The sequence below is a fragment of the Pinus tabuliformis genome, chromosome 9, assembly GCF_031772625.1.
Source record: "Pinus tabuliformis cultivar Carrire ecotype Pingquan chromosome 9, CPIR1, whole genome shotgun sequence".
NCBI lineage: Eukaryota > Viridiplantae > Streptophyta > Pinopsida > Pinales > Pinaceae > Pinus > Pinus tabuliformis.
In genome coordinates, this window is record NC_142307.1 from 1,596,063,653 (window position 1) to 1,596,087,088 (window position 23,436).

Here is a 23,436-nt window from a genome sequence, read left to right on the forward strand (position 1 = left end):
AAATGCCAATATGAGTCTGTTAAATTCAACTGAACATTTCTCCTCCCAGCAAGCAGCTAAATGGTATGATTTTAAAAAATTTACGAGATCTTGTCATCCCGAAAGCCCATAAATTTCTCGCCAAGAGGGCAGATAAAATTTGGAAGGTCCTTTTTAAAGTATCATGATATGGCCCTCGCCTACATGCTCTGAAGATGGCATTGGAAATATGGATATTTCCTGCAGCCCATGTCACTTGATCAGATAGCGTCCAATATCCAAAAAACATACTACCCAAACAAAGCAAAAGTAAGCTGAAAAAGATTGCCTTCATTCATCCTCAACAAACTGATCATTTATATGACAAACAAGAGTAACAGAGGACTGATAACTCTGGCAAAATGTTGACAAGCAGTTTGCATCAATATGATAACTAGGAAAGGTAAACACAGATATTAAAAATAACATATATCTTGTCTAGGTCATATAGCTATTTCGTCTGTTAAAACATGTCTTGCAATAACAAAAGCCAGATAGAGATTAATGCTTTAGAATCAATACAAGAATTATTTATTCTGAAACCTGTAAGTTCTAACTCAACTAAAGAATCAAAGTGTCATGCCTTAACACTTGATAAGAGGAGCTAAAACATTTTTTCAGATGAAATGAACATCATTCATTTTCATTTAGGCTTTTGACCACCGAAGAGATGCAATGTTGCTCAACTGTTTTTCTTCTCCCACAGAGGAAGCCATGTCTCGATAATCAAGAACAATCCATATAATACATCAACAAAGTAGGGTTTGGTTCATCCAAAAAGATTACAATCTTCTTTTTCACTGTGGATATATGACTTCCCCATCCAAACAGCTTCTCATCACAATCTCCAGGCTGTTGTTCACGGAAGATGGTAGAACATCACAACAATGTCTCCTCGGAGACTGCACACACAGATCCACATTTTCTTAATTAGTATAGAAAGGAGTAGAAATTTACTAGTTTACTCACTCAAGTCAGAAGTTAAGATAACTACAAGGATGTAAAAGTTCACATACTTGCTTCCAGTTCAGTTGTGACTTCGGTGATAGAACTCTGATCTGTTGCAGAGCCTGCAACGCACTTTTACCCAATTGGCAACTAGCCCCAGTTTGTCTTGTATAGGTAGTGGTGATTCCCTTAGATCCAGTGCTAACACTTTCCAAAAATAAGACAGCAGGCCTCCGGCAAGGATTCCTCGAAACATTACGAGTGTTGAACATAAACTGATCTGTCATAGTTTTCCTCCAATGCATGAAGGTCTGCTGAGGAGATTCGAGTTCACGCGGGAATTGGAGGCTATCAAAAATATGTACACTGTAGCCCCATGACACAGACAATGACCCGTGCCGCACTCTATCATAACAGATAGTCTGTTGAAGAATCCTACTAGAATCAGCCTTCACTGCTTCAAAGAGATGTCCAAAGGCCTGTGTTTGATTCATATTAGGGAATATGGGTGTCATTGCATCTAAATGATGAAGTGATACCAAGGGTGTCAGTGGGTGAGCAGACAACCAGCCTAACAAGTTTCCACGAAAATCAACCTATTCATTGCAGAAAAATATATGTCAAAATCCTTGACCATGTATTGAGTTTATTGTATCTGTCACATAGTTAATTTTTCTCACTTCTAAGTTCTATGGTATAGATATGTAGATTAAATGAGAAACCACAACCTTGTTGTTACTTTCCCAAGTAGCTCAATAGGTATCAAAGAAAGAGCGCAAATTAGTTTAAACATGTTATGATTACAGAAACCCTAACAGTATATGGTTTCAAGCCACTTCAAACAATAGCCTAAACAATCTTCCCTTGGAATATGGTCTTAAGCCAGATTAAATAGGCCACAGAAAAATATTTCCGATAAAATGTGTCAAGATAAAGAATTACAGGTTTCTATTCATGGTACATTATTTGCTTGGTTCATAGATACTATTTTATATGTAAGTTAAAGAAAAGGACACGGGTTTTACCTGATGAAATCCTGGTTCCTTGGTTAAAGGGACTCCAAGGTCTGCCAAACAAGCATGTATTCTTGCATCACTGCCATAAAGATACGAGTACCGATCCAAGCAGCTATCCTGCACCTTTTCCAGAGCCTTAGCAAGTGGATAGCTAATAGCAAAGCCCCCGCCTCCAAAAGCCATGCCATAAGAATGCAGCACATTCTGTTCAACACTCTCTGAATTGGCTCCAATATAGTAGTACTGACTATGGTCATACTTGGACAGCACCTGCAACAAATTTTCGGGGAAGAAAACCGTATCGTCATCACCCATGACAAACCAATGTACATCTGAGAGATTGAGCCTGAATGTCTCCGAAACAATCCTTGAAATCCTGATTGCTGAACGCAATCCCTTCTTAAAAGTATACCTAAACCTAGAAGTATCCTCTGAGACCTTCAACTGGGGCAGAGAAGCCGACTGGGGTTCAGCCATCTCTTGGTCTAACCACACAAATCCCCTCATAACATCAGGTTTCCACCATAGATCAACGTACTGTTTTCTCTGGTTCCATTTTCTAGCAGACGACGCTATTCCAAACACAATGTTATAAAGGGTGGTATTGCTGGGAGTTGTGTCAGAAGAGATTGTATCTGTTTTGGGCATTTGGGTAGGCCCTGGTGAAGAAGGCAGAGAACTAGATGAAAAAACAGATGTGTCAGTGCCCATTACCAGGGCAGCAAAACATCTGGTTGAATGTAGGCAAGGGTGGGTTGTAAGCATCAAATACAGAATGTAAAACATCCAACAGGTGCAAGAGAATCCAAGCCCAAATTTAATTTTTCTCCAACATACCTTCAAACTACCAGGGGAGTGTCTTGGGCTCAAACAGCTCCCATTAGGGCTGCCCCTCACCTGCTGCTTCTGCAACATCTTTGTCAAAACAAACGCTCACATCCCATGTGGGTATCCTTCAAGGTTTACACACCACGCCACACAAATACTGCATACCCTTAAAGGACCAATTTAGCTCCAGATTATTTGGTCTGGTTTCTGGATCAATAAATATTGGTATTGTCTGGCTGCCTCAATGGAACATGTGCATATGATAGATTCCAACTGCCATGTGATTCGGCGAAAAAAATTTATAGCAAGACATCTAAGGATATAGTGCGATTTCCCGTGTGCTGCAGGCACATACACGCGAGTAGAATTTCGTTAATCAAGAAGGTACGCACGCAAGTAGAATTTCGTTAAACAAGAAGGTAAGCACAGTTAATCAAGGCAGTTAGAGTGGTCGTGTCTATACTCTGTTGGGGTGGATGGATGCGAATTTATCACAGTCAATCCAGGTTCGAATCTAAGGCCTCTTTCTAAAATTACCGAGAGTGATTTGTCTGACGAGATTCGATCCTACTCCACTCAGAAAATCAGGACCATAAGTAAATTTTAATGTGCATATCGTAAACATAAGCGAAAACCAGTTGGGCCAAACATTGATTAAAAGCTAACCGTTGTTTTAATAAAAGTAGGTCGGCTAGTGACGCGCCGATATGTGGTGCCATTAAAGCTGGGGACACTTGCCCTGCTCAGTTCGGTTCCTGGGGCACTTGTAGGCCCGGTTATGGCTCAGGTATCGGGATGCTTTTGTACATTACCATGGATAGTTAAAACAATAAAATAATTGGAATTTTTTTATTATTATTATTCAATTTTAAGGCCATTGTCCAGCTGATATTAAATTGGTGTACAAGACTTTCGTTTGTAGGACAAGGGACTTATTTCTGCACAGTTAAATCTCTTATTTAGAGGACCAGGGATCCACTTCTGGGTAGCGATTTGAGTGTTAAATTTATGAAAGCATATATACTCTGCCCTTCTGGTTTGAAAGCATCCTCTACCCTTCTGGTTTTCACTGTTAAATCTATGAAAACACACATATTTTACCCTTCTATAAAAGCATACATACTCTATCTTTCTAATTTTGGTTTTGACTGTTAAATGTATAGAAACATACATATTTTACTTTTCTGGTTTTAACATTATGACCCCACTTAAAGACACATAAGGTTAACTATATATTCAAAACATAAAAACAACTGTATTTAATCAAATTAATAAAACTATCAAAAATTACAATTAAAAATAAAATTTAACTTCTTCTCTATTAGGTTTTGGTATCAACGTTTGACTCTTATCAGCGAGATGTTAGATATTTTGAAATAAATAAATACGTGGTTGGTTGTTTTTTATGAAAATCCGAATGTAATGGTGCTGTAAGTTTTATTGGTTATTTGAAATAAATAAATACGTGGTTGGTTGTTTTTTAATGAAAATCCGAATGTAATGGTGCTGTAAGTTTTATTGGTTAGGTTTTGGTTTAATTATAATTTTTTAGTTATTATTTTTAATGTATAAATAAACTTCCAAACTATAAAATAGTGAAATCGCATTTAAAAAAATAATATATATTATCAAATTTAATATAAATGACTTTAATTATTTCACATCAACTTTTAATTATTTTAAAAAATAAAACAATTCTAATAATTAAATATAACTATTTAAATGTTATCAAATTTAGTAGAAATGACCTTAATTATTTCACATCAAATTTCAACTATGTAAAAAAAAATAAAACAAATTCAATTATTAAATATAACTATTTATTTGTAGTTAAAAATTTAATTATGAATTTTGTTTACCACGTGTGGCATGTGAGTTTGAGTTGTTTTACCTATGTTGTATATTAATGATATTTTTTCTCCCAAGGAAAAAGTCATATATTTGCCATTCAATAAAATTGAATTGAATCAAAGTATACATATATTTAGTTTCGAACAACTCTGTTTAATTTAGTGAGGCATTAGTGTCTTCAAAAAAGAACAAAACAGTTCAAAAGGGTTGTCCATGTCCAAGTTAGCCCAGCAAAGCTTTAACAAACAACACAACTAGCCTAGAAGAGAAGAGTAATAAAAGTGGTTGAGGTAAAGTTTGTGTCGAACACTCTTACCTCCAGGCAACTAGAATCCAAGGTTGTTGCTTGTTTAGAGCATCTTTCAACTTCCACATTCTATTCTTTATGTATATGAGAAACCAAGATGCCATCATAAGACTCTTGTAGTTGTCGAATTCTATCTCCCATTGTTGCAATATCACACTCCTTAGAGAAGCTCTCTGATTGAACCATTCCACAAGCACTTGAGAGTCCTCATACAATTGAAGTTTTGTAATGCCCTTGTCCTTTGCAAAGGTAAGGATGCACCAGAGACTTAAAAACTACGCCTTATAATATGTCCCATGTCCCCCTCCTAACCTTAAGTAGTAGAAATGTTTAGTGTTCAAGTTAAGTATTGGCCTGACCCCACATACATCAGTCTCCAATAATTTGGGTCCATTAAAGAAACTCCATGGCCACACACTGTCAAAAATTGGTCTATGTTTAAGGCCTGACAATCTTCGGTAGATGAAAGATCACTTTGACATTATTGATGACAAGATTTGAATAGGCCTAATGTCGTAAAAAATAACTTTGTTCTTGTGTAGCTAGAGGGAACAGAAACAAAGCATGGAAATTCTTGTATGGGTGCATCACTTACCTTTTTTGACCACTTCTCAAACACATGGCATAAATGAATGTTTGTTGTGAAAATTCGTGCATTTAATAAAGCAACATATCTCATCCTAAACTTCCACTACAAATATGCATTGGACAAAAACATGATCTATTGATTTGTTGTTCTAGTTAGATAATGCACACTAGGATGCTCATGTCCAACCCCACTTCTATGTATTATCTTGTGTAAGGGCCCTATTATGTAGCACAAGCCATAAGAAAAGTCCCATCTTCGAAGGACGAGACCATTTCCAGATAACCTTATACCAACAGAAGGATTGATGAGCTAGATATGCTACTTTTGTTGTGACGTGTCCAGTCTCCTCTTTCCTCTGCCAAATCGGTTTATCTTGTCCAGTATGTAGCCAAATCCTACTCTATCTGAGTAATGAAAGAAATTATATCTATTCCTCCACTAGTGAACCTGTTAGTCCCAAGTAGGTTACCGACATCCACCTCATCAATCTTGTTGATCTGTCCTGTAAGGCAATGTCTGAAAGGTAAATGAGGCCTCTAATGTTCAAAGCTAGTGTAAGGTTATACAACAACTGGCCTTTTTGTTGATCTCCTAACTAGGAATCCCACCCTATCCTTTCTCTCTTCCCATCCCCAATCTGCCACATCACCCACTTTTTCACTACTGGAACTGCTTGTAATATATCCTTCTAGACATTTGATCCCATTGAAGGTCTTCAAGAGGAGCCTAGCCAACCAAACACATTCCCTTGTGGGATATACTTCTCTATGATAATTCTCCCCCACAAAATTGTGCTAAAAATTCCTCTCCAAAGGCTCTTTATCGTTAGCACCATTGCAAAGTAAAGATATTTTTAGCCCCCAACCTCCAATTTGCTCTAGTCGAGCTATTTTTTCCAGTTGGACAAAGCATATCCAACATGTCTTGCTCCTTTCGAAAGAAACGAGAAACATAGTCGTTGAATTCTTTCTAGTATCATCTTAGGGATATAATCCAATGAGAGCTAATACACCTAGATGATTTCCAAGACAGATTTTACAAGTATCAAACATCCTCCTAATGAAAGAAATATGTTACACTAGTGAGTGATACAAGCTTCCACTTTCCCCACCAACTAGTTCTATTATGTTGCCTTATATTTGTTAGCCTTGAGTTGAAAGCCCAAATATTTTAAACCTTGCTTAATAGGTCAAAATTGAAATGGAAGAAAATATTTTAGGCTATGAGGAAGTGGTATGAAATGCCACTATACATTACAAAGGAATTTGTTGATCTGATCTCCATCCTTGATGCTCTGCACAAAAAATATTTAGGACACTCTAAAGATGTGTTCAAACATCCACTGCCCCATGTCCAAAAACCAAAATGTCACCAACAAAGAGAATATGAAGGAGATGTATTAGAGCTAAGATTCTTATTCCTTTGATATGCCCATTCCTAACCACTTGTTTTAGTAAGCAACTTAAGCCTTCTACAACTAGCAGGAATATAAATGGTGCCAAGCTAATGCCCCTCGAGGCTTTGAAGAAATCCAATGGAAATCCATTGAACAATACTGCAAAGTTTTCTAATGAGACACATGCCATTACCCAAATTACCACTACCAACGAGAGTCCAATCTGAAGAAGAATGAATATGAGAAATACACAGTTAAATTTTTCATAGGCTTTAACTAGGTCTAATTTTAGTACATGTCTAGGTAGCTTCTTTATCTGGAGAGTATGGAGTCCTTCCTATGTTGCACCTACCGCATCTAGAATTTGCCTACTTTTTAGAAGGCCAAACTGTTATGGGGGCAACCCTTCCAAGAGATTGTCCTTTAGACCTCCAAGTGATCTCCTCGATATGAAGTCACAATCAAACCTCACGTCATTTGGTGTAGGAGTCCTATCTGGTATAAAGGCCCGGTTGCCAAATCCTCAAAGATCTGCCTTGGCTCTAGCTGTCAGCACAATAGAGTGATGCAATGGTATCCTCGAATAACAAGGTGAGTGTCCCTGGTGAGTTTGCAACACAACTGTGTCTAGGTTCTCTTATTTCAAAAGGAGGGAGAAAAGTGAGCCTCTAAGTGAGAGGTAATATTACCACCCAAGAAGAGACACACGTGAACCAGAAAGGCTTGTCCAACATCCAACGGAATAGTCCACAACGGATACGACAATTGTTACAACCAATGAACAAGGAAAGGTTTGTCTACCATCCAACGGAGTAGTCCACAGTGGATGTGACAGTCGTTACGACCAATGAGTTTCGAAAGGTTTGTCTAGCATCTTGCAGAATAGTCCACAAGGATGAGACAACAGTGGCAACCATTACATCACATTCCCAACAAGATAAGTACTAAAACAACCGAAATAGTTCAACTATCGTAGTACATGTGAAAAATGAACATTAAATACAAATGCTCATAGAATAGTCTTATAAACATCCATAAGTCATGCATGGAAATGTGTTGGCCTGAAAAGGCTTATGTAATTAAGAAAAAGTTCCAAGACACATGTTTACATCACACATCACTAGCCCCAGTAGTGGGACATTGGAGCCACTCCTTGCTCCTTAAATAATTGATTGAACTCTCTATGATTTACGGGAGGAGCCAAGGTGAAAAGTCCTTTGCTCATACAATGAGGGGATATATATAACCAAGGGGTGATGCTTGACCCTTGTGACTCTTTGACTTCCCTCATGACTGTTCAACTTCCTATGACTTTTCAACTGACATGACTCTTCATATTCATGTGTGTCCATTGGAATTCCACTTTACATTACATTTGATTTACAATATACATGGCTCATAATAGTGATGTGGCCTTTGACAACTCATGACACGACTTGACATGACACTGCTGACATGGACTGGCTTGCTGAGGTGGCAATGTCAAGCCGTTGTTGTTGCTGAGTGATAGATTTGTTCTTGGACGTATTTTCTCTTCTCCTCCACATAGCTTGGCGGTGCGGGGTCTTCAATGGTCTTTGGTCTTGAGAGGTAGTTGCATACATGTGCTCCTTTTGCTTGCACTTGATACGTTTCTTTGCCAGTCCATATGTAAGTGAATCTTCAAGAATGTTTCCTCCTTCTTCTCCTTCTCCATCATATCACCATGATATAACACTGTACCAGTTCTTGCAATTCACTCATGATGGGAGGGCATCAATCCGAAAACTCCCTAGTCTAAAATGATGCATGGTTATCCATGCACTGAGCCTGGGACAAGTGATAAGATTTGAAAGAGGGCCCAGTAACTGTGCACTCGCAGTTCCAGGTGACAGGGAGAGAGGTTTGTCACTGAGACTACACAGAGCGCAGCTCAGGCTTGACTGAGGAACTTCTGAGCACAATCCTTATTGAGGGGAAAAATTTCGTAGGGGCCACTAGGAGATATGATTGTGCAGTTGGGACAGTTAGTGGTTGATGCGGGATGGGACCTCAGGAGACAGATCTGCGCAATTTTCATAGATAAGGAGGACTGTGCAGTTCTTGAGGTTAGTGAGCTTCAGCTGAGGGAGGACACTGGGACATTTCTACGCAGTTTTGGGAGGCAAGGCAGGCTTGGTTCTCTGCGCATTGCAGGGTTATAACAGGCTAGGGGAGAAGCTTGAGGATTGAGGTTGTAAAGTGCACAGTTCAAGTTAGGCTGGGAGGAGTTACTGCGCAATTCTGGGGATGAAGGGAGGCTGCTCAGCTCTGGAATTGCGTAGTGAAATTGCCTTGGGGGACAGCGACTACGCACTGCGTAGTTCCATGCAACAAGGTTGCATCACTGAGGGATGAGACTGCGCAATACACAGTTTAGTCGAGGTCTGGTGAAACTGAGTTGCCTGGTCATGGAGATTTTCAGAGAAATGGCTAAGTGCGGGAGGAAGGTGAACTTGTGATCACACACTTAGCATACTTTGATGACATGAATACATAGACCACTAGAACAACAAGACAAAGAATTACCCTCTGAGTGATTGTCCTATAACAAGAAGCGAAAAGTGCGACACTTGAGATAGACTTTAGGATGACTGTGGCAACACGTGTGCGATAGTTCTTAACACTTTGTGTATGATTGCGACAAATGTTTACATAGCTAGGAAACTCGAATACACAAAGACCAACCTTCGAAACCACCAGAAGAGGTTTGCAAACGGTCAAACATGCCAAAAGGCGAAAGTTGGTCCAACAAGTGAAAGGGGGAAAAACACTTAGAGGAAACACATGGAATGAATTTCAATGCTTGCAACCATACATGCCACTGAAGATATAATGATATGAACACGATAAGTGGTCCTTCATGCTACACTAAGAGGTGTATTTCAAAAGTGTTGTAGCGGCTGCAACACCCTCCAAAATTTTGGCCTGCATCCAATTTTGGAGCCTCCCTTGGGTTTTTACATGATGTTTGCAAGCACTCGGGCTCACCTCATGAGCTCGTGTTGAGTCTTTGCACCCTCCTCGCTTGACCGTTCAACGGACATCCTTTTGGATGTTGGTTACAATGACATGCTTGTAGCCATGTTTTAGGGTTAAACAAGGTCCCGCTTTGTGTGTACAAGTTGTATTCATTATGTAAACATCCATCGCACTCACACATGAAGTTGTATGCACTATCGCACAAGCATCATCATGTTGTTCAACGATCTATCACAAGCGTCGCTCTTGTTGCTCACATTGTCAGTCAGTCACACTGATTATATGTTGTCTTGATGGTTTGAGGCGTCTTCTCGTCAAGTCATGTTGAGTGTGTGTTCGCAAGATAACGTATGCACAAGTTCGCTCACTCACACACTTAGTCATTTTGCTGAACTTTTGACAACTGGATCGCTCTCCAACAACCGAACCCTCGCTGAGATGCATTGCACAGTGTCAACACTCGTGAACATGTACTGCTACCCAGAATTGTGTAGAGCTTGAGGTTGTCTCCTAGACAACCTGCACTTTGCAATCCTAGAATCAACGGAACCGATTGTCACCCAGAACAACGCAAAAGTTTCTCAACAAGCCATCTCAATATGTGTTTTCGGCAAGAGAATCAACCAACCCCTAGCTGGTCAACCAGAGAGTTTGACCGAGTAGTGACCCGGAGACTCACTCCCCCAAAATTTTGTGCAAAAGTTGCAGACCTTGCCCGCTTCACTGATTGAAGAAATTGCGCTGACATGCCAGACATAAACCTTGTGTCTGTCCCTGTCTCCCTCAAAAAATTGCACAATTTTTTCAGTGAGTCACCTAGACAACCGACCTGCTGCTCACCCAGAAAACTGCGCAATTTTCATGAGCAATCACCCAACTTCCCAGCATCCCACTCAACTCAAAAACTACAATGGGATTTCCAGCAGCCCAACATCCCGCTCAACTCAAAAACTACGATGGGATGTCCAACAGCCTAGCATCCCGCTCAACTCAAACACTGCGATGGGATGTACAGTAGGCCAGCCTCCCAGCATTTGCGCAGTTTTCACCAGTATCACTCCTGTAGCCCACTGCCAGCCCTGTGAAAAAATGAGCATTTTTTCCCAGCAAGCCTCCCGCAGCCTACTGCCAGCTCCCCGAAGGAATTGCACAATTTTTGCTGCCAATCCCCTCTGCTTTTTACACTATTTCCTCCAAAAAACTGCGGAGATCTGCTTGCCAGCCGAGCCAAATCCCGCGGACAGTCACTGCTGATCCGAATTGTCCATCTTAGTCTCCCAGTGAATTTTTCACAATTTTCACTGGTAGTGGCCGGAGCCCGCATCCCTGCTTGAAATCTGCCTTGCACAGTTTCATAGCCTTGTCCTCTCTCTCGATCACCTGCATCCAAAAGTGAACGACAATGCATCATGGTAGACTAGGAGGTTTATGGATTTGATGTCATCTCGTCATGAGTGATTGCAGATATAGGTACATGGATAAGACATGACGCGGCGACGGAAAGGATGAATAAGGAGAGCACATGCGAGGAGATTTTCTCGCGAACGGACAATGCATGCAAGGAGATTTTCTCACGAACGGATGATGCATGTGAGGAGATTTTCTCAGGAACGGACTAACATGCGAGGATATTTTTTCATGAATAGACGAACATGTGAAGCATGCCAAAGCAAAATCAAAGGAGCGATGTGCACATGCAACATCAAGTGAACACCAAGATCATCGAAGACTCCGCACACCTTGCCATGCGAAGGTGAAGCTATGATCCACCAAGAGGACATCCATCACTCAACAACATTGTAGCTTGATGTGGACACCGGCAACAACATGAACATACCAGCACTGTTGCGTAGAGTCGTGTCATGAGTCATGTCGGCCACATCACTATTGTGGGCCATTTTGTTGTAAATCAATGTAATGTAACATGGAAGTCCAAGAGACCCACATGTAATCTGAAAGTCATGAAATTCAAACAGTCATGAGGGAAGTCGAACAACCACAAGGGCTAGTTTTACCCTTGGCTATAAATACCCCTCATTTGTACATGCAAAAGACTTTTCACCTTGGCTCCTCCCACATAGCCTTGAGAGTCTGTAGTCTTTTCTTTGAGGAGAAAATTTCCTATAAACTTGTTATAACAATTGTCGCACTTGCACAAACTGCTCCATTGGGTGTTGTACGTGCTATCTTCTCTTGTGTGTTGTGACTATCGCATCCGTGTGGACTGCTCCTCTGGAAGTTGTGCATGTCCTATTGTGTTGTGTGTCTCTGACAGAGTTGGTACTTTTTCCCTTTCGACTGGAGACTCACTTCCACCCTCTCTCTCCATGGTGAAAGGACCTTGACACAAGTAACACTAGCACTCACCAAGCACGCGAACCTTGCTGTTCAAAGACGAAGCATACCATTCTCACATGCTGACAAGCAAGAGCTAAGGCATATATTTAAGATAATGGAAACTGAGCCATCGTACCGGATGGGACTCCTACACCAAACGGTGTGAGGTCTAGTTGGGAGTTCATACCAGGGAGATCCCCTAAATGTTGGCGGGTCTAGTACCGTCAAAATTTTGGTGCTAGAAGGAGGGCCAGATAACAAGCCGAGTCCTCACAATTTGTGTTGAATCTTTGCACATATATCATGGTATTTGTTATAGTTCACCCTCTGAAATGTTTGTCCAACGGACATATCTTTCACGTCGAGAGGGAGTTCTAGGATGACTTATCACAAATCATGTATGATAGTGAAGGTGAAGTGGCATGGCCTAAGACCTTAGATGACTTCCATGCGCTCATGGAGAACGTGGAAGGTTTTAATGAAACAGATGGTTGTTCGTTGCTCGCGAACACACTTCGCGACCACCCATTGCGATGGTGTATCATACTGCCTCATTCAAGCAGTTTAGTGATCTAATTGAATATGTTTTTCACCATTTTGGTCTTGAAGCACTTGATAAAAAAATATTAAAACAACGAAAGGCCCCGCATGAATCGCCTATCGATTTTTCACAGTTCTTCCTTCTATTCATGTTTGAAGCTCCGAAAAATCAGATGAAATTCCAATATCTCATGGACAAATTTGAATATTGCCTTACCAAATCACTCTCTCCCAAGATGAAGTTGAAGTTCAAACCCCGCTCGGCATACTTCAGTGATGGAGCTGCGCAATCACAAGCAGATTCAATTACTGTCACAAGTGACTGTCCGCCTTCTCCTGATCAAACAACTCCACCACTGTTGAGTGATGTGGGAGAACATGTGCACACGTCTGTTCAACTGTCACACCCTCCCACCCTCACTACTCTCAATATCTACACAGATTTGGTTGGGAAGCCCATGGGTTGTCATACACACTTGTTACCTCAACCTCTATCTCCATGTTTTACTGATCGTCTAGATTGCACTGTCTTGTGTTCTTTCGTTCTGGACTCTACACCTGTTGTGAATGAGGATCAAGTCATCGACGAAGTTGATGTTGCACAACCAACCTACACTGTCATTCACAAAGAGTATGATGAGCTTATGAGCATGAACCCACGGTGAAGGATGACCTCCTTTTGTCCATACCTCCTCCGCCTTTTCCTGACATCGTTAGTGATTATGTTATCCCTGATTATCTTTGTGTTAATCCATCTATGAATGCATCTGCTTCTGATCATTCGCAGAACACACCTGATGTTAGTCCATCATTTGATAATGTGGAGGACAAATCGTTCATTAAAAATCCACTTGATCTTTCATCTACTTTTTCTGGAAATGCAGAGGGTGAACATTCTTGCTTCTCATCTACTCCTCTGTATGATTCATCAAATCATGAGGATGCCGACAAACATCCTGAATTTTCTGATCATGGTTGTTGTGATCTATGTACTTCTTCATCTGATCACGATGATGATTCACTCGTTGTTAATGTGTCTAAGCCATTGGTCTTTGATGATTTATCTATTGATGAAGTGGAAACCCCGCAGGCTATCGAGGCACTTTAGCCTAAGTTGATGGTTATGTTAGGCCCTCGCTATCCTGAGGTTAGTTCCACTTCTGATAAGAAAATTTGTGAAACACTCAAGGCTCCTCATCACTCATCTGTATGCACTAAAGATCAATCTAACACACAGATTTAGCTTCCTCCACCGGAATCACATGATCCCATCACCTGCGCACTAGAGGAATCGTTCACAACAAGCACACTTGCAAGGCGTAAGTTGTCTCCTTTTCTCATGTTTTCTTGTTTGCCACAGTCAAGAGAGTGCATATGTTTATCATCTGTATGCATTGTGTCACAGCAGCATGGCAAGTCCACAGAGGGTTTGCCTTGCACTTTCACTCTTTTCTTTTATGTGGATGCGTTTAAACTCAGAGTGTGTTGGTATTCATTGTTATATCTTTTATGTTTTCTGGTTCGCTTGACTATGTTTCTTGCGAACCATGCCTTCAAGAACATGGGATAGCCAATGCATCAGTGGCTGCATTGGAAATATCACTTCACGTAAGTAGGCCCATGCACTGTTGGCATAGGAATAAGAGTAGTGTTTTTTTCCTGCTTGTCCTTGTTTTCTGGTTTGCTTGCTGACTTGGTTTGGTTTGTTTGCTTGCTCGCTTTGCTTTCTTGTTGTTTTATTTGCTTTTCTTACTATTTTTGTTTCATTTCATTTTATTTTCTTAGTATAATGTTATTTTTAGTTTTGTAAATTGTGATTCCCTCTACTAAGTTCTGGCTTTTGAATGAGTATGTGGCTGAGATCCAAAGAGTCTCGTGACACTGTAGCACTTGGCCAGTCCTGTGTATGTCTTCTATGTGCTTGGTTATAACCTTTGGCTGATGAAGTCTTGAGAGAAAATACGAGCCATCTGTAATGGAAGCTTGGGTCCAACCATGAACCTGTGTCCACACTGGGAAACCCTGTGCCTGTACTCAGCCTTCTGCTCTGTGTGTTCAATCTCATCCAACTAGTAGAAATGGAGGAGGGGAAATCTAAACGAGGAAACCCATGTAAGGGGTCTTACATGCTTCTCTGAAGGAACAACCTCTTCTTCTCTCAATAAGTTGGGATCCCTCTTCTACCCCAAAAATAAATAAGTGCATATGCACAGTCCTCTTTAAAAAAAAAATACAAAGGTGAAAGAAGAGAAAGGCTTCCTGTGTAGAGAGGTGAAGGATGCAACTCCACTGGGGTACTGACTAGGCTCGCTGGTAGTGGAGCAATGTGTGTGTTCCTGCATGACTCCGCCAGGGTACTGTCCAGGCCTGTTGGTAGCGGAGAAACACCAGAGGTGAAATCTTATACTTTGAAAATTTTTAACTCGTGAAACAAACTACCCTTCCTGATTTCGAAACACCGTGATCAAGTTGAAACTTGTTGTTTTGTTTGGATGAGTTGGTGAAAGATGAACCATGTCTATCCATGGGGTAAATGGGGAGGCCGAAGTAACCTGCATAATGATTCAATACTCCCTGAAAGACCAAGGCCCTGTGTTATCAATGGACCAAAACAGAGAAGATGGAGTTCAACCAGTGTGTCACCAAGTGTTGTCGTGGTTGCAACACCCTCCAAAATTTGGGCCTGCATCCAATTTTAGATCCTCCCTTGGATTTTTACTTGATGTTTGCAAGCACTCGGGCTCACCTCGTGAGCTCGTGTTGAGTCTTTGCACTCTCCTCGCTTAACCGTTCAACGAACATCCTTTTGCATGTTTGTCACAATGTCACGCTTGCAACCATGTTTTGGTCATGCACAAGTTCCCGCTTCATGTGTACAAGTTGTATTCGCTATGTAAACATTTGTCGTACTCACACACAAAGTTGTATGCATTGTCGCGCAAGCGTCGTTGCAGTTGTTTAACGATCTATCACAAGTGTCACGCTTGTCACTCGCACCGTCAGTCAGTCACACTGAGTATATGTTGTCTTGATGGTTTGAGGCATCTTGTTGTCAAGTCATGGTTCATAAGATCACGTATGCACAAGTTCACTCACTCACACACTTAGTCATTTTGCTGAAGTTATGATGACCGGATCACCCTCCAACAGCTGGACCCTCGCTGAGCTACATTGCGTAGTGTCAGCACTCAGTGAATTGCGCAAAGCTTGAGGTTGTCTCCTAGGCAGCCTGCACTGCACAATCCTAGAATCGTCTGAACCGATTGTCACCCAGAATAGCGCAAAATTTTCTCAACAAGACATCTCAATCTGCACTTCCTGCAAGTGAATCAACCAGCCCTCCAGCTGGTCAACCAGAGAGTTTGACAGGGAAGTGACCCCCCAAAATTTTGCGCAAAAGCTATAGACCTTACCCGCTTCGTTGACTGAAGAAATTGTGTTGACATGCCAGATAGACACCTTGTGTCCGTCCTTGTATCCCTCAAAAAATTGTGTAGTTTTTCCAGTCAGTCACCCAAATAACCGGCTTGTTGCTTACCCAGAAAACTGTGCAGTTTTCATGAGTAGTCACCTAGCTATCCAGCATCCTGCTTAGCTCAAAAATGGTGATGGGATGTCCATCAGCCCAACATCCCACTCAACTCAAAAACTATGATGGGATGTCTAGCAGCCCAACATCCCATTCAATTCAAAAACTGTGATGGAATGTCCAGCAGGACAGCCTCCCAACATTAGCGTAGTTTTCACCAGCAACGCTCATGCAGCCCGCTGCCATCCCCCTGAAAAAATGCGCATTTTTTCCCAGCAAGCCTCCTGCAGCCTGCTGCCAGCTCCCCGAAGAAATTGCGCAGTTTTTGTTGCCAAGCTCCTCTGCTGCCTGCACTGCTTCCTCCAAAAAATTGTGCAGATCTTCCCACCTGCTGAGCCAGATCCCGTGGAAAGTCACTGCTAATCTGGATTGTCCATCTCAGTCTTCTAGTGACTTCTGTGTAATTTTCACCGCGGTGCCCAAAGCTCACATCCCAGCTTGAAATCTGCCTTGCGCAGTTTCATAGCCTTATCCTCTCTTTGGGACACCTGCATCCGAAAGCGAACGACGATGTATCATGGTAGACTAGGGGTTTATGGATTTGATGTTGTCTCGTCATGAGTGATTGCAGATGCAGGTACATGGATAAGACATGACGCGACGACGGACGGGATGAACAAGGAGAGCACATGCAAGGAGATTTTCTTGTGAATGGACAATGCATGCGAGGAGATTTTCTCGTTGACAGACAAACATGCGAGGAGAATTTTTCATGAACGGACGGACATGTGAAGCATGCCAAAGCACAAGAAAAGGAGTGACGTGCACATGCAACATCAAGTGAACACCAAGACCATCGAAGACTCCGCACACCTTGCCATATGGAGGTGAAGCAATGATACATCAAGAGGACATCCATCACTCAGCAACATTGTAGCTTGACGTGGACACCACCAGTAGCATGAACATACCAACACTGTTGTGTTGAGTCGTGTCACGAGTCATGTCGGTCACATCACTACTGTGGGCCATAATGTTGTAAATCAATGTAATGTAACGTGGACGTCCAAGGGACCCACATGTAATCTCAAGAGTCATGTAATCTGAAAAGTCATGAAAGTCAAACAATCATGAGGGAAGTTGAATAGTCACAAGGGCCAATTTTACCCTTGGTTATAAATACCCCTCATTTGTACATGCAAAAGACTTTCACCTTGGCTCCTCCCACATAGCCTTGAGAGTCTGTATTCTTTTATTTTTTGAGCGAGCAGTGGCTCCAACACCCCTTTCACGGGGTTAGTGATGTATGGTGTACTAATGTGTCTTGGAAATTTCATTTAATTCAGAAGCTTGATAACATGTCATCACATTTTCACACATGTATTGTAACTATTTGTGAGACTAATCTTGAACACTTGTAATACATGTTTCTTTAACCAGTGTTAAACAATTGAACTCTTTCGGTTGCTCTAATACATATATTTACAAAAATGTGTTGTATGAGTTGTTAACGTTGTCCTGCCTGCGTGGGTTGCCTCACTAGATATCAGACATAAAATTTCCGATAAATTTTTTATAACGACCATCGCACTTGCGTGGACTTCTTCGTTGGGTGTTGCGTGTGCTATCTTCTCTTGTGTGTTGTGATTGCCACATCCGTGTGGACTGCTCCTCTGGAAGCTGTGCATTTCCTATTGTGTTGTGTGTCTCTGATAGAGTTGGGACTTTTTCCCTTTCATCTGGAGACTCACTTCCACCCTCTCTCTCCTCAGTTAAATGACCTTGACACAAGTGACACTAGCACTCACAAAGCATGTGAACCTCGCTATTTAAAGACGAGGTAGACCATTCTCACGTGCTAACAAGCAAGAGATATGACATATCTTTAAGTTAATGGTAGCCGAGCCATCGTACCAGATGGGAATCCTACACCAAATGGTGTGAGTTTTAGTTGGGACTTCATACCGGGGAGATCCCCTGAATGTTGGCGGGTCCAGCACCATCTATAAAAAGTTATGCTTTATTTTCCATACCTACTCTCCAAAGGGTTATGCATAAGATGTAATCTTCATGTGGTTCTGATCTTCCATCATACCATGGGTTGCTTGGTCTTCTTATCTGACGGCTATATTTTCTCCTCATCTCCTTGAGTGTCATCTAGCATGTCATCCTTCCCATCTCATTCTTCATCATCAGTCTGATAAACCCCTAGCTAAAAATAAATCACTTGGATTCATGAACTGGGCTAGGTTTTAGTGATAAGTCAGCGGAGAAGGCCCAGTGACTACGAAATTGCACAGTTCAAGCAGCCAAGGGTCAACCTTGATTACTGAGACTGTGCAATGTGCAACTCAAGCTAGAATGAGAGAATTTTCTGCACATTCCTCACTGAGGGAAGGAATTGTGCAGTGGCCATTGAGAGACAAAATTGTGTAGTTTAAGCAAACAATGAATGTTATGGGATAAGGCCCTGGGAGGAAAAATATGCACATTTTTAGGAGGCAAGGTGGACTGGGCAGCTGAGATGCTTGAGGGACAACACTGTGCAATTTCTGGAGACAGTGGGTTCCGACTGAGGGAAGGACACCGAAGGAAGCCACTGCATAGTTTTGGATTCCAATGGAGGCTAGGATTTCTACTCATTGTGCAGTTCCAATAGGCAAAGAGAAAATTTTGAGGGTTGCAGATGCAAAGTGCACAACTCAAGGAAGCTGGATGAGACTAGCTTGCTAGGAAAACTCAGGAATTTGGCTAAGTGTAGGATCAATGAAACCAATGTGAACAGTGATAGAACTTGGCTACGATCACACACTTGAACACTTGGCGACACAACATAGACCATCAAGAACATATGAAAACATACTTCACTCAATGCAACAACCTTTGTGGTAGCTTACGACAAGTGCGGCTCTGATGATAGAATTTGTGAGGATAATGGCAACACTTGTGTAATAGTGCATGAAACTTTGGAAGGAGTGTGAAATGTGTCTATATGATGAGAACAACTCATTTTCACAAAGATTTACCCTTGAAGAAAAACAAACTTCCCTTTTCATGACAAGTGATAATCCCCATGCCCAAAGATGCCACATGTTATATAAATATAAAAGCGTGAACGAATCTTAAGATAAAAAAGGAAGCTTGAAATCATCAGGTTACCAATAAGTGACTAGGGAACAATCGATCACATGATCCATAGTAGGCTCCAAAATTCATGTGTAGGCCAAAATTTTGGAGGGTGTTACAACCGTTACAACACTTGGTGACACACTGGTTGAATTCTAGCTTCTCTGTCTTGGCTTGTTTTTAGTGTAGGGACTTGGTCCTTCAGGGAGTATTTATTCATCGTGCATATTACTTTGGCTTCTTGATCTAGGTGACTCCAGAGACACATAAAGGACAAAGAGGGCTTATGGAAGCTCGAAAATCAAAGTGATCAGAATTCTTTCAAACCAAGACCAGAGCATAGATCTTGTCGTCCTGATCGTAACAGTGTGAATGGTTCGTCAATACGAGCTCGTATGAAGGAGAACGAGCTAGTCAAATTTTTCGTCAAAGTTGGGCTGTGGGCCAAGTTTAAGTGTCCTACAGTTTGACCAACCCCGGGGCATGAAACCTAGCTCTCGAAAGCGGGCGAATTTGTTGGATAGTTAATTTGTCTAATATCCCCTATATTAGACAAATTCAAAAAAATGTTTATTATTAATAAAATCGAAAAAAATATAAATGAGGTGGCGGGCCACCACCCCTGCCACCCCCAAACTACATTACAAAAATTTAATTATTAAAACGCTGACAGGCCATGACCCTCGCTAGCCCAACCGCACCATATAAAAATTTATATCAAAAATGGCCGACAGGCCATGAACCTCGTTGGCCCCCCAACTCCACCACACATATAAAACAACGATATAATTGGGCAGTGGGGGGGCCACCTTTGGTGGACCTAGCCCATGCCCTGCCTCCACAAAAATACATGCCATATATCAATGGGCCGGTGGGAATCGAACCCGCCCAGCCACGTGGGCGACTCGCACCATGGGCGACCCAACCAATAAACCAAACAACACGACACACCAAAATTAATGCGCCCAACGAACCTCCATTAATGTGCCATGGTTATAAACCGTATGCCATAAAAAAATGCATGTCTAATTCAAGAGGGTCACGATTTGATTCCCTGACCTCTCTCCAACCAAACACTAAACTTACCAACGCGCCAACGACCAATGTTGGAACTTCGCCCAAAAAGTTATATAAAACCTCATTTGTTAGTGCGCCCAGCAGCATGGAGGAACCAAGAGCGCACACGAAAATTGAGACATAAATTTTTAATTAATTTATTTGCAGGTGGAACCATGAGCCTAGAGAAGAGGCAGGTGGAACCATGATTGGGCAAAATTCCCAGGAGGGTGAAATTTTTGCAGTGTCCAAATTGGACAAATTTTATGTCGATCTTACACCTCTTAGTGACACGAACCTGATGGCACAGTCAGTTTCCTAATCTGAGCAGCAGACTTTCAGATGACCTAGAGGAGGGAATCTTTGAGGAATCTAGGGGAATCTAAAAGATTCCTTGAGCCCCAAATTTCCACTTTCTCAGAATTCAGAAATTTGACAGTCGATTTTGCACTATTTGGTGCCACAAATTTGTTGGTGCATTCATATTTTCCATCTAATCATTATATTTTTTGGCCACTTTTCAAAGTGGAGTGCAGGCGTCAACATTCCACATGTGAGCAGTCACTTCCATGAGATTCGACTTCACGAGATTGATGGTACAACTAGCTTCAGCAGTTTGACATCCCTTTCTTCATATGGACCTAGGATGTGAGGTATATGCAGTGTGTTCATATACTTCTTTTTGGTATGAGATGAATTGTGCTGCATAGATCCTTGTTTGCTGTTTGATGTGGGATCTTGCTTTCTTACTTGTTTCATGATTCCTTCTTGATGTGATGCAGAATCATCTATGGGATGTACTTGTTGTCATGATTTGTCATGTTTTGTTTGAGATCCCTTTATTGTTATGTTGATGGGATACTCATGTGTCGCCATGTATGTTTACATTGAGATCCCTTTTATGCCATGTTGGCGGGATGTTCATTATCATCATACATGTGTTTATGTCATACTGATAGGAGTCATTTTTGATTGAGAGTTCCTGTAGCGGAACATCTCTTGGAGCCACTCCTGCGTGAGGGCATTTTCCTTGTATGATAGTGACGTCACCTCTTATGTACATAATCACTGTTAACAACACTTAATGCAATAGCCTACACCATCTTGACACTGGGGCCTAAAGACGTAGTCCCTCTTGGACGAAATCCATTATCGTCGTCTTGAGTTTCATGTTGCTGATGATTGTCATGTTCCTTCTTCTTTACAACATGCATTTATGTTCCTTTATGCTATTTTAATTGAAATTCTAATCACATCACTAAAGTAAAAGATCTTGGTTAAATCTGGGAGTTGAGTCAACTCGGATCACTTCTCCACTTACCCCATGGGCAGACATGGTTCCCTTTATACCTTCTCAATTGAACACAACATAAGATTCAACTAGATCACAGTGTTTCGAATTGGGAAGGGTTGCTTAGCTTGCGAGTTTAAGATTTCCAGATTATAGTTTTTCATCTATGGTGTTGCTTCGCTGCCAGTACGCCTGGAAAATACCCCGATGGAATCACGCAGGAACACAAGCATTGCTCCACTTCCAGTGAGCCTGGACAATACCTTAGTGGAGTTTCCTTCTTCATGACTCTGCGCAGGAAGCCTTTCTCTTCTTTTGCCTTTATTTATTTATTTAAAGATAACTATGCATTGACACTTATTTATTTTGGGGTAGAAGAGGGATCCTGACTTATTGAGAGTAGAAGAGTTTGTTCCTTCAAAGACGCACATAAAGACCTTTGATTTAGGTTTTCTTGTTTATATTTTCCCCTTCTCCATTTCTACTAGTTGGATAATCTTGAAAACACCAAAATAAAAAATTGAGTATAGGTATGAGGTTCCCAGACTGGACACAAGTTCATGGTTTGACCTAAAATATCCTTACTGACGGATCGTATTTTCTGTCAGAACTTCATCGGGAAAAAGACACAACCAACATAAGGAAGATGAATGCAGGATTGGCCAAGGGCTACAGTGTCACAAGACTCTTTGAACTTCATCCACATACACACTTGGAAGCCAAAGCAGGTCTAGGTCGAAAACACTTGGAAGCCAAAACACTTATTCACGTGTAGAAAGCACAAAGAAAACTCAACAAGCAAGGAAAACAAGACGAGAAGAAAGAAACACACAACAAGGAAACCAAACTAGAAGACAAGAAAATAAAACGGCTAAAGCAAACATGATGTAGAATCAGAATAAGGAAACGAGGACAAATTATGCAAAATGAGTGCAAGAAAGGGAAATCTAACAATGCAACTAATCCTACTCCTACCCTAACAACTAGACAGTTGGGGTTACGAGTAATGAAATTTCCAGCGAAGCCACCATAGTCATTCCTAATATGCATCTACAAATATATGATTAATTAAAACAAATATAAAGTGATGTGCAATAGAAGATACAAAAACTTGAAAAGCTTGCACAAGAAAAGGAAGGTCTTGCTTATGGGCTGAAAGGTGTGTCACACCCAGTGCTTTCATCGAATTCAAAAGCTTACCTTTTCGATGAATACCATTTTTCAACAAACCTTGGAAGCTTCTTGCAGATATGTCTTCATCTACACTGAGCTCCTTGGAAAGCGTGAGGAAAGATCGAAACTTGTTGTTTTCTATAGAGCTTGCCAGGTAATATTGTTCTAGCCATTCAACGATTGGATCATAAAATTCATGATGACCCTCTTGAAAACCTTGTGAAGTTGGGGAAGATGGATTTTCGATTTGAGAAGCAGGATCATGATGGGAATCTCGTATGGGAAAATAGATCTGATCATTCTCAGCAGTCATGCCAAGATAGTGAGCACCTGCCATAACCATCAACGAAGGCCGAAGTTCCTCACTTTCTTGACAAAAATATGAATAGAGAGATGTTTAACAATGAAGATCAAAGAGTGTGAAACAACAG

General features: G+C 41.3%; 1 protein-coding gene across 2 annotated transcripts; it reads right to left on the minus strand.

Annotated features, from left to right (window-relative positions):
* Positions 1-434: 434 nt before the first annotated feature.
* On the minus strand, positions 435-3,437 carry LOC149154841 (uncharacterized). Of its 2 annotated transcripts, none has more exons than XM_089441192.1 (3): positions 1,992-3,437; positions 1,035-1,445; positions 435-920 (listed from the first exon to the last, which is right to left on the minus strand). In XM_089441192.1, exons 1-3 carry the CDS (start codon positions 2,895-2,897, stop codon positions 816-818), a joined length of 1,422 nt encoding a protein of 473 aa, XP_089297318.1. In that variant the 5' UTR covers positions 2,898-3,437; the 3' UTR covers positions 435-815. The 2 variants fall into 2 exon arrangements, with proteins under 2 accessions (XP_089297318.1, XP_089297317.1); XM_089441191.1 differs by having other exon boundaries at positions 1,035-1,562; positions 1,992-3,432.
* Between the last annotated feature and the right edge of the window lie 19,999 nt (positions 3,438-23,436).

Bases quoted from the DNA above. Each gene is read 5' to 3' on its own strand.
- LOC149154841 (XM_089441191.1), bottom strand. From the start codon at position 2,897: ATGTTGCAGAAGCAGCAGGTGAGGGGCAGCCCTAATGGGAGCTGTTTG. The intron at 1,563-1,991 runs GTAAAACCCGTG...TGCAATGAATAG, and splicing joins AGGAACCAGGATTTCATCAG to GTTGATTTTCGTGGAAACTT. The intron at 921-1,034 runs GTATGTGAACTT...CTGTGTGTGCAG, and splicing joins CACAACTGAACTGGAAGCAA to TCTCCGAGGAGACATTGTTG.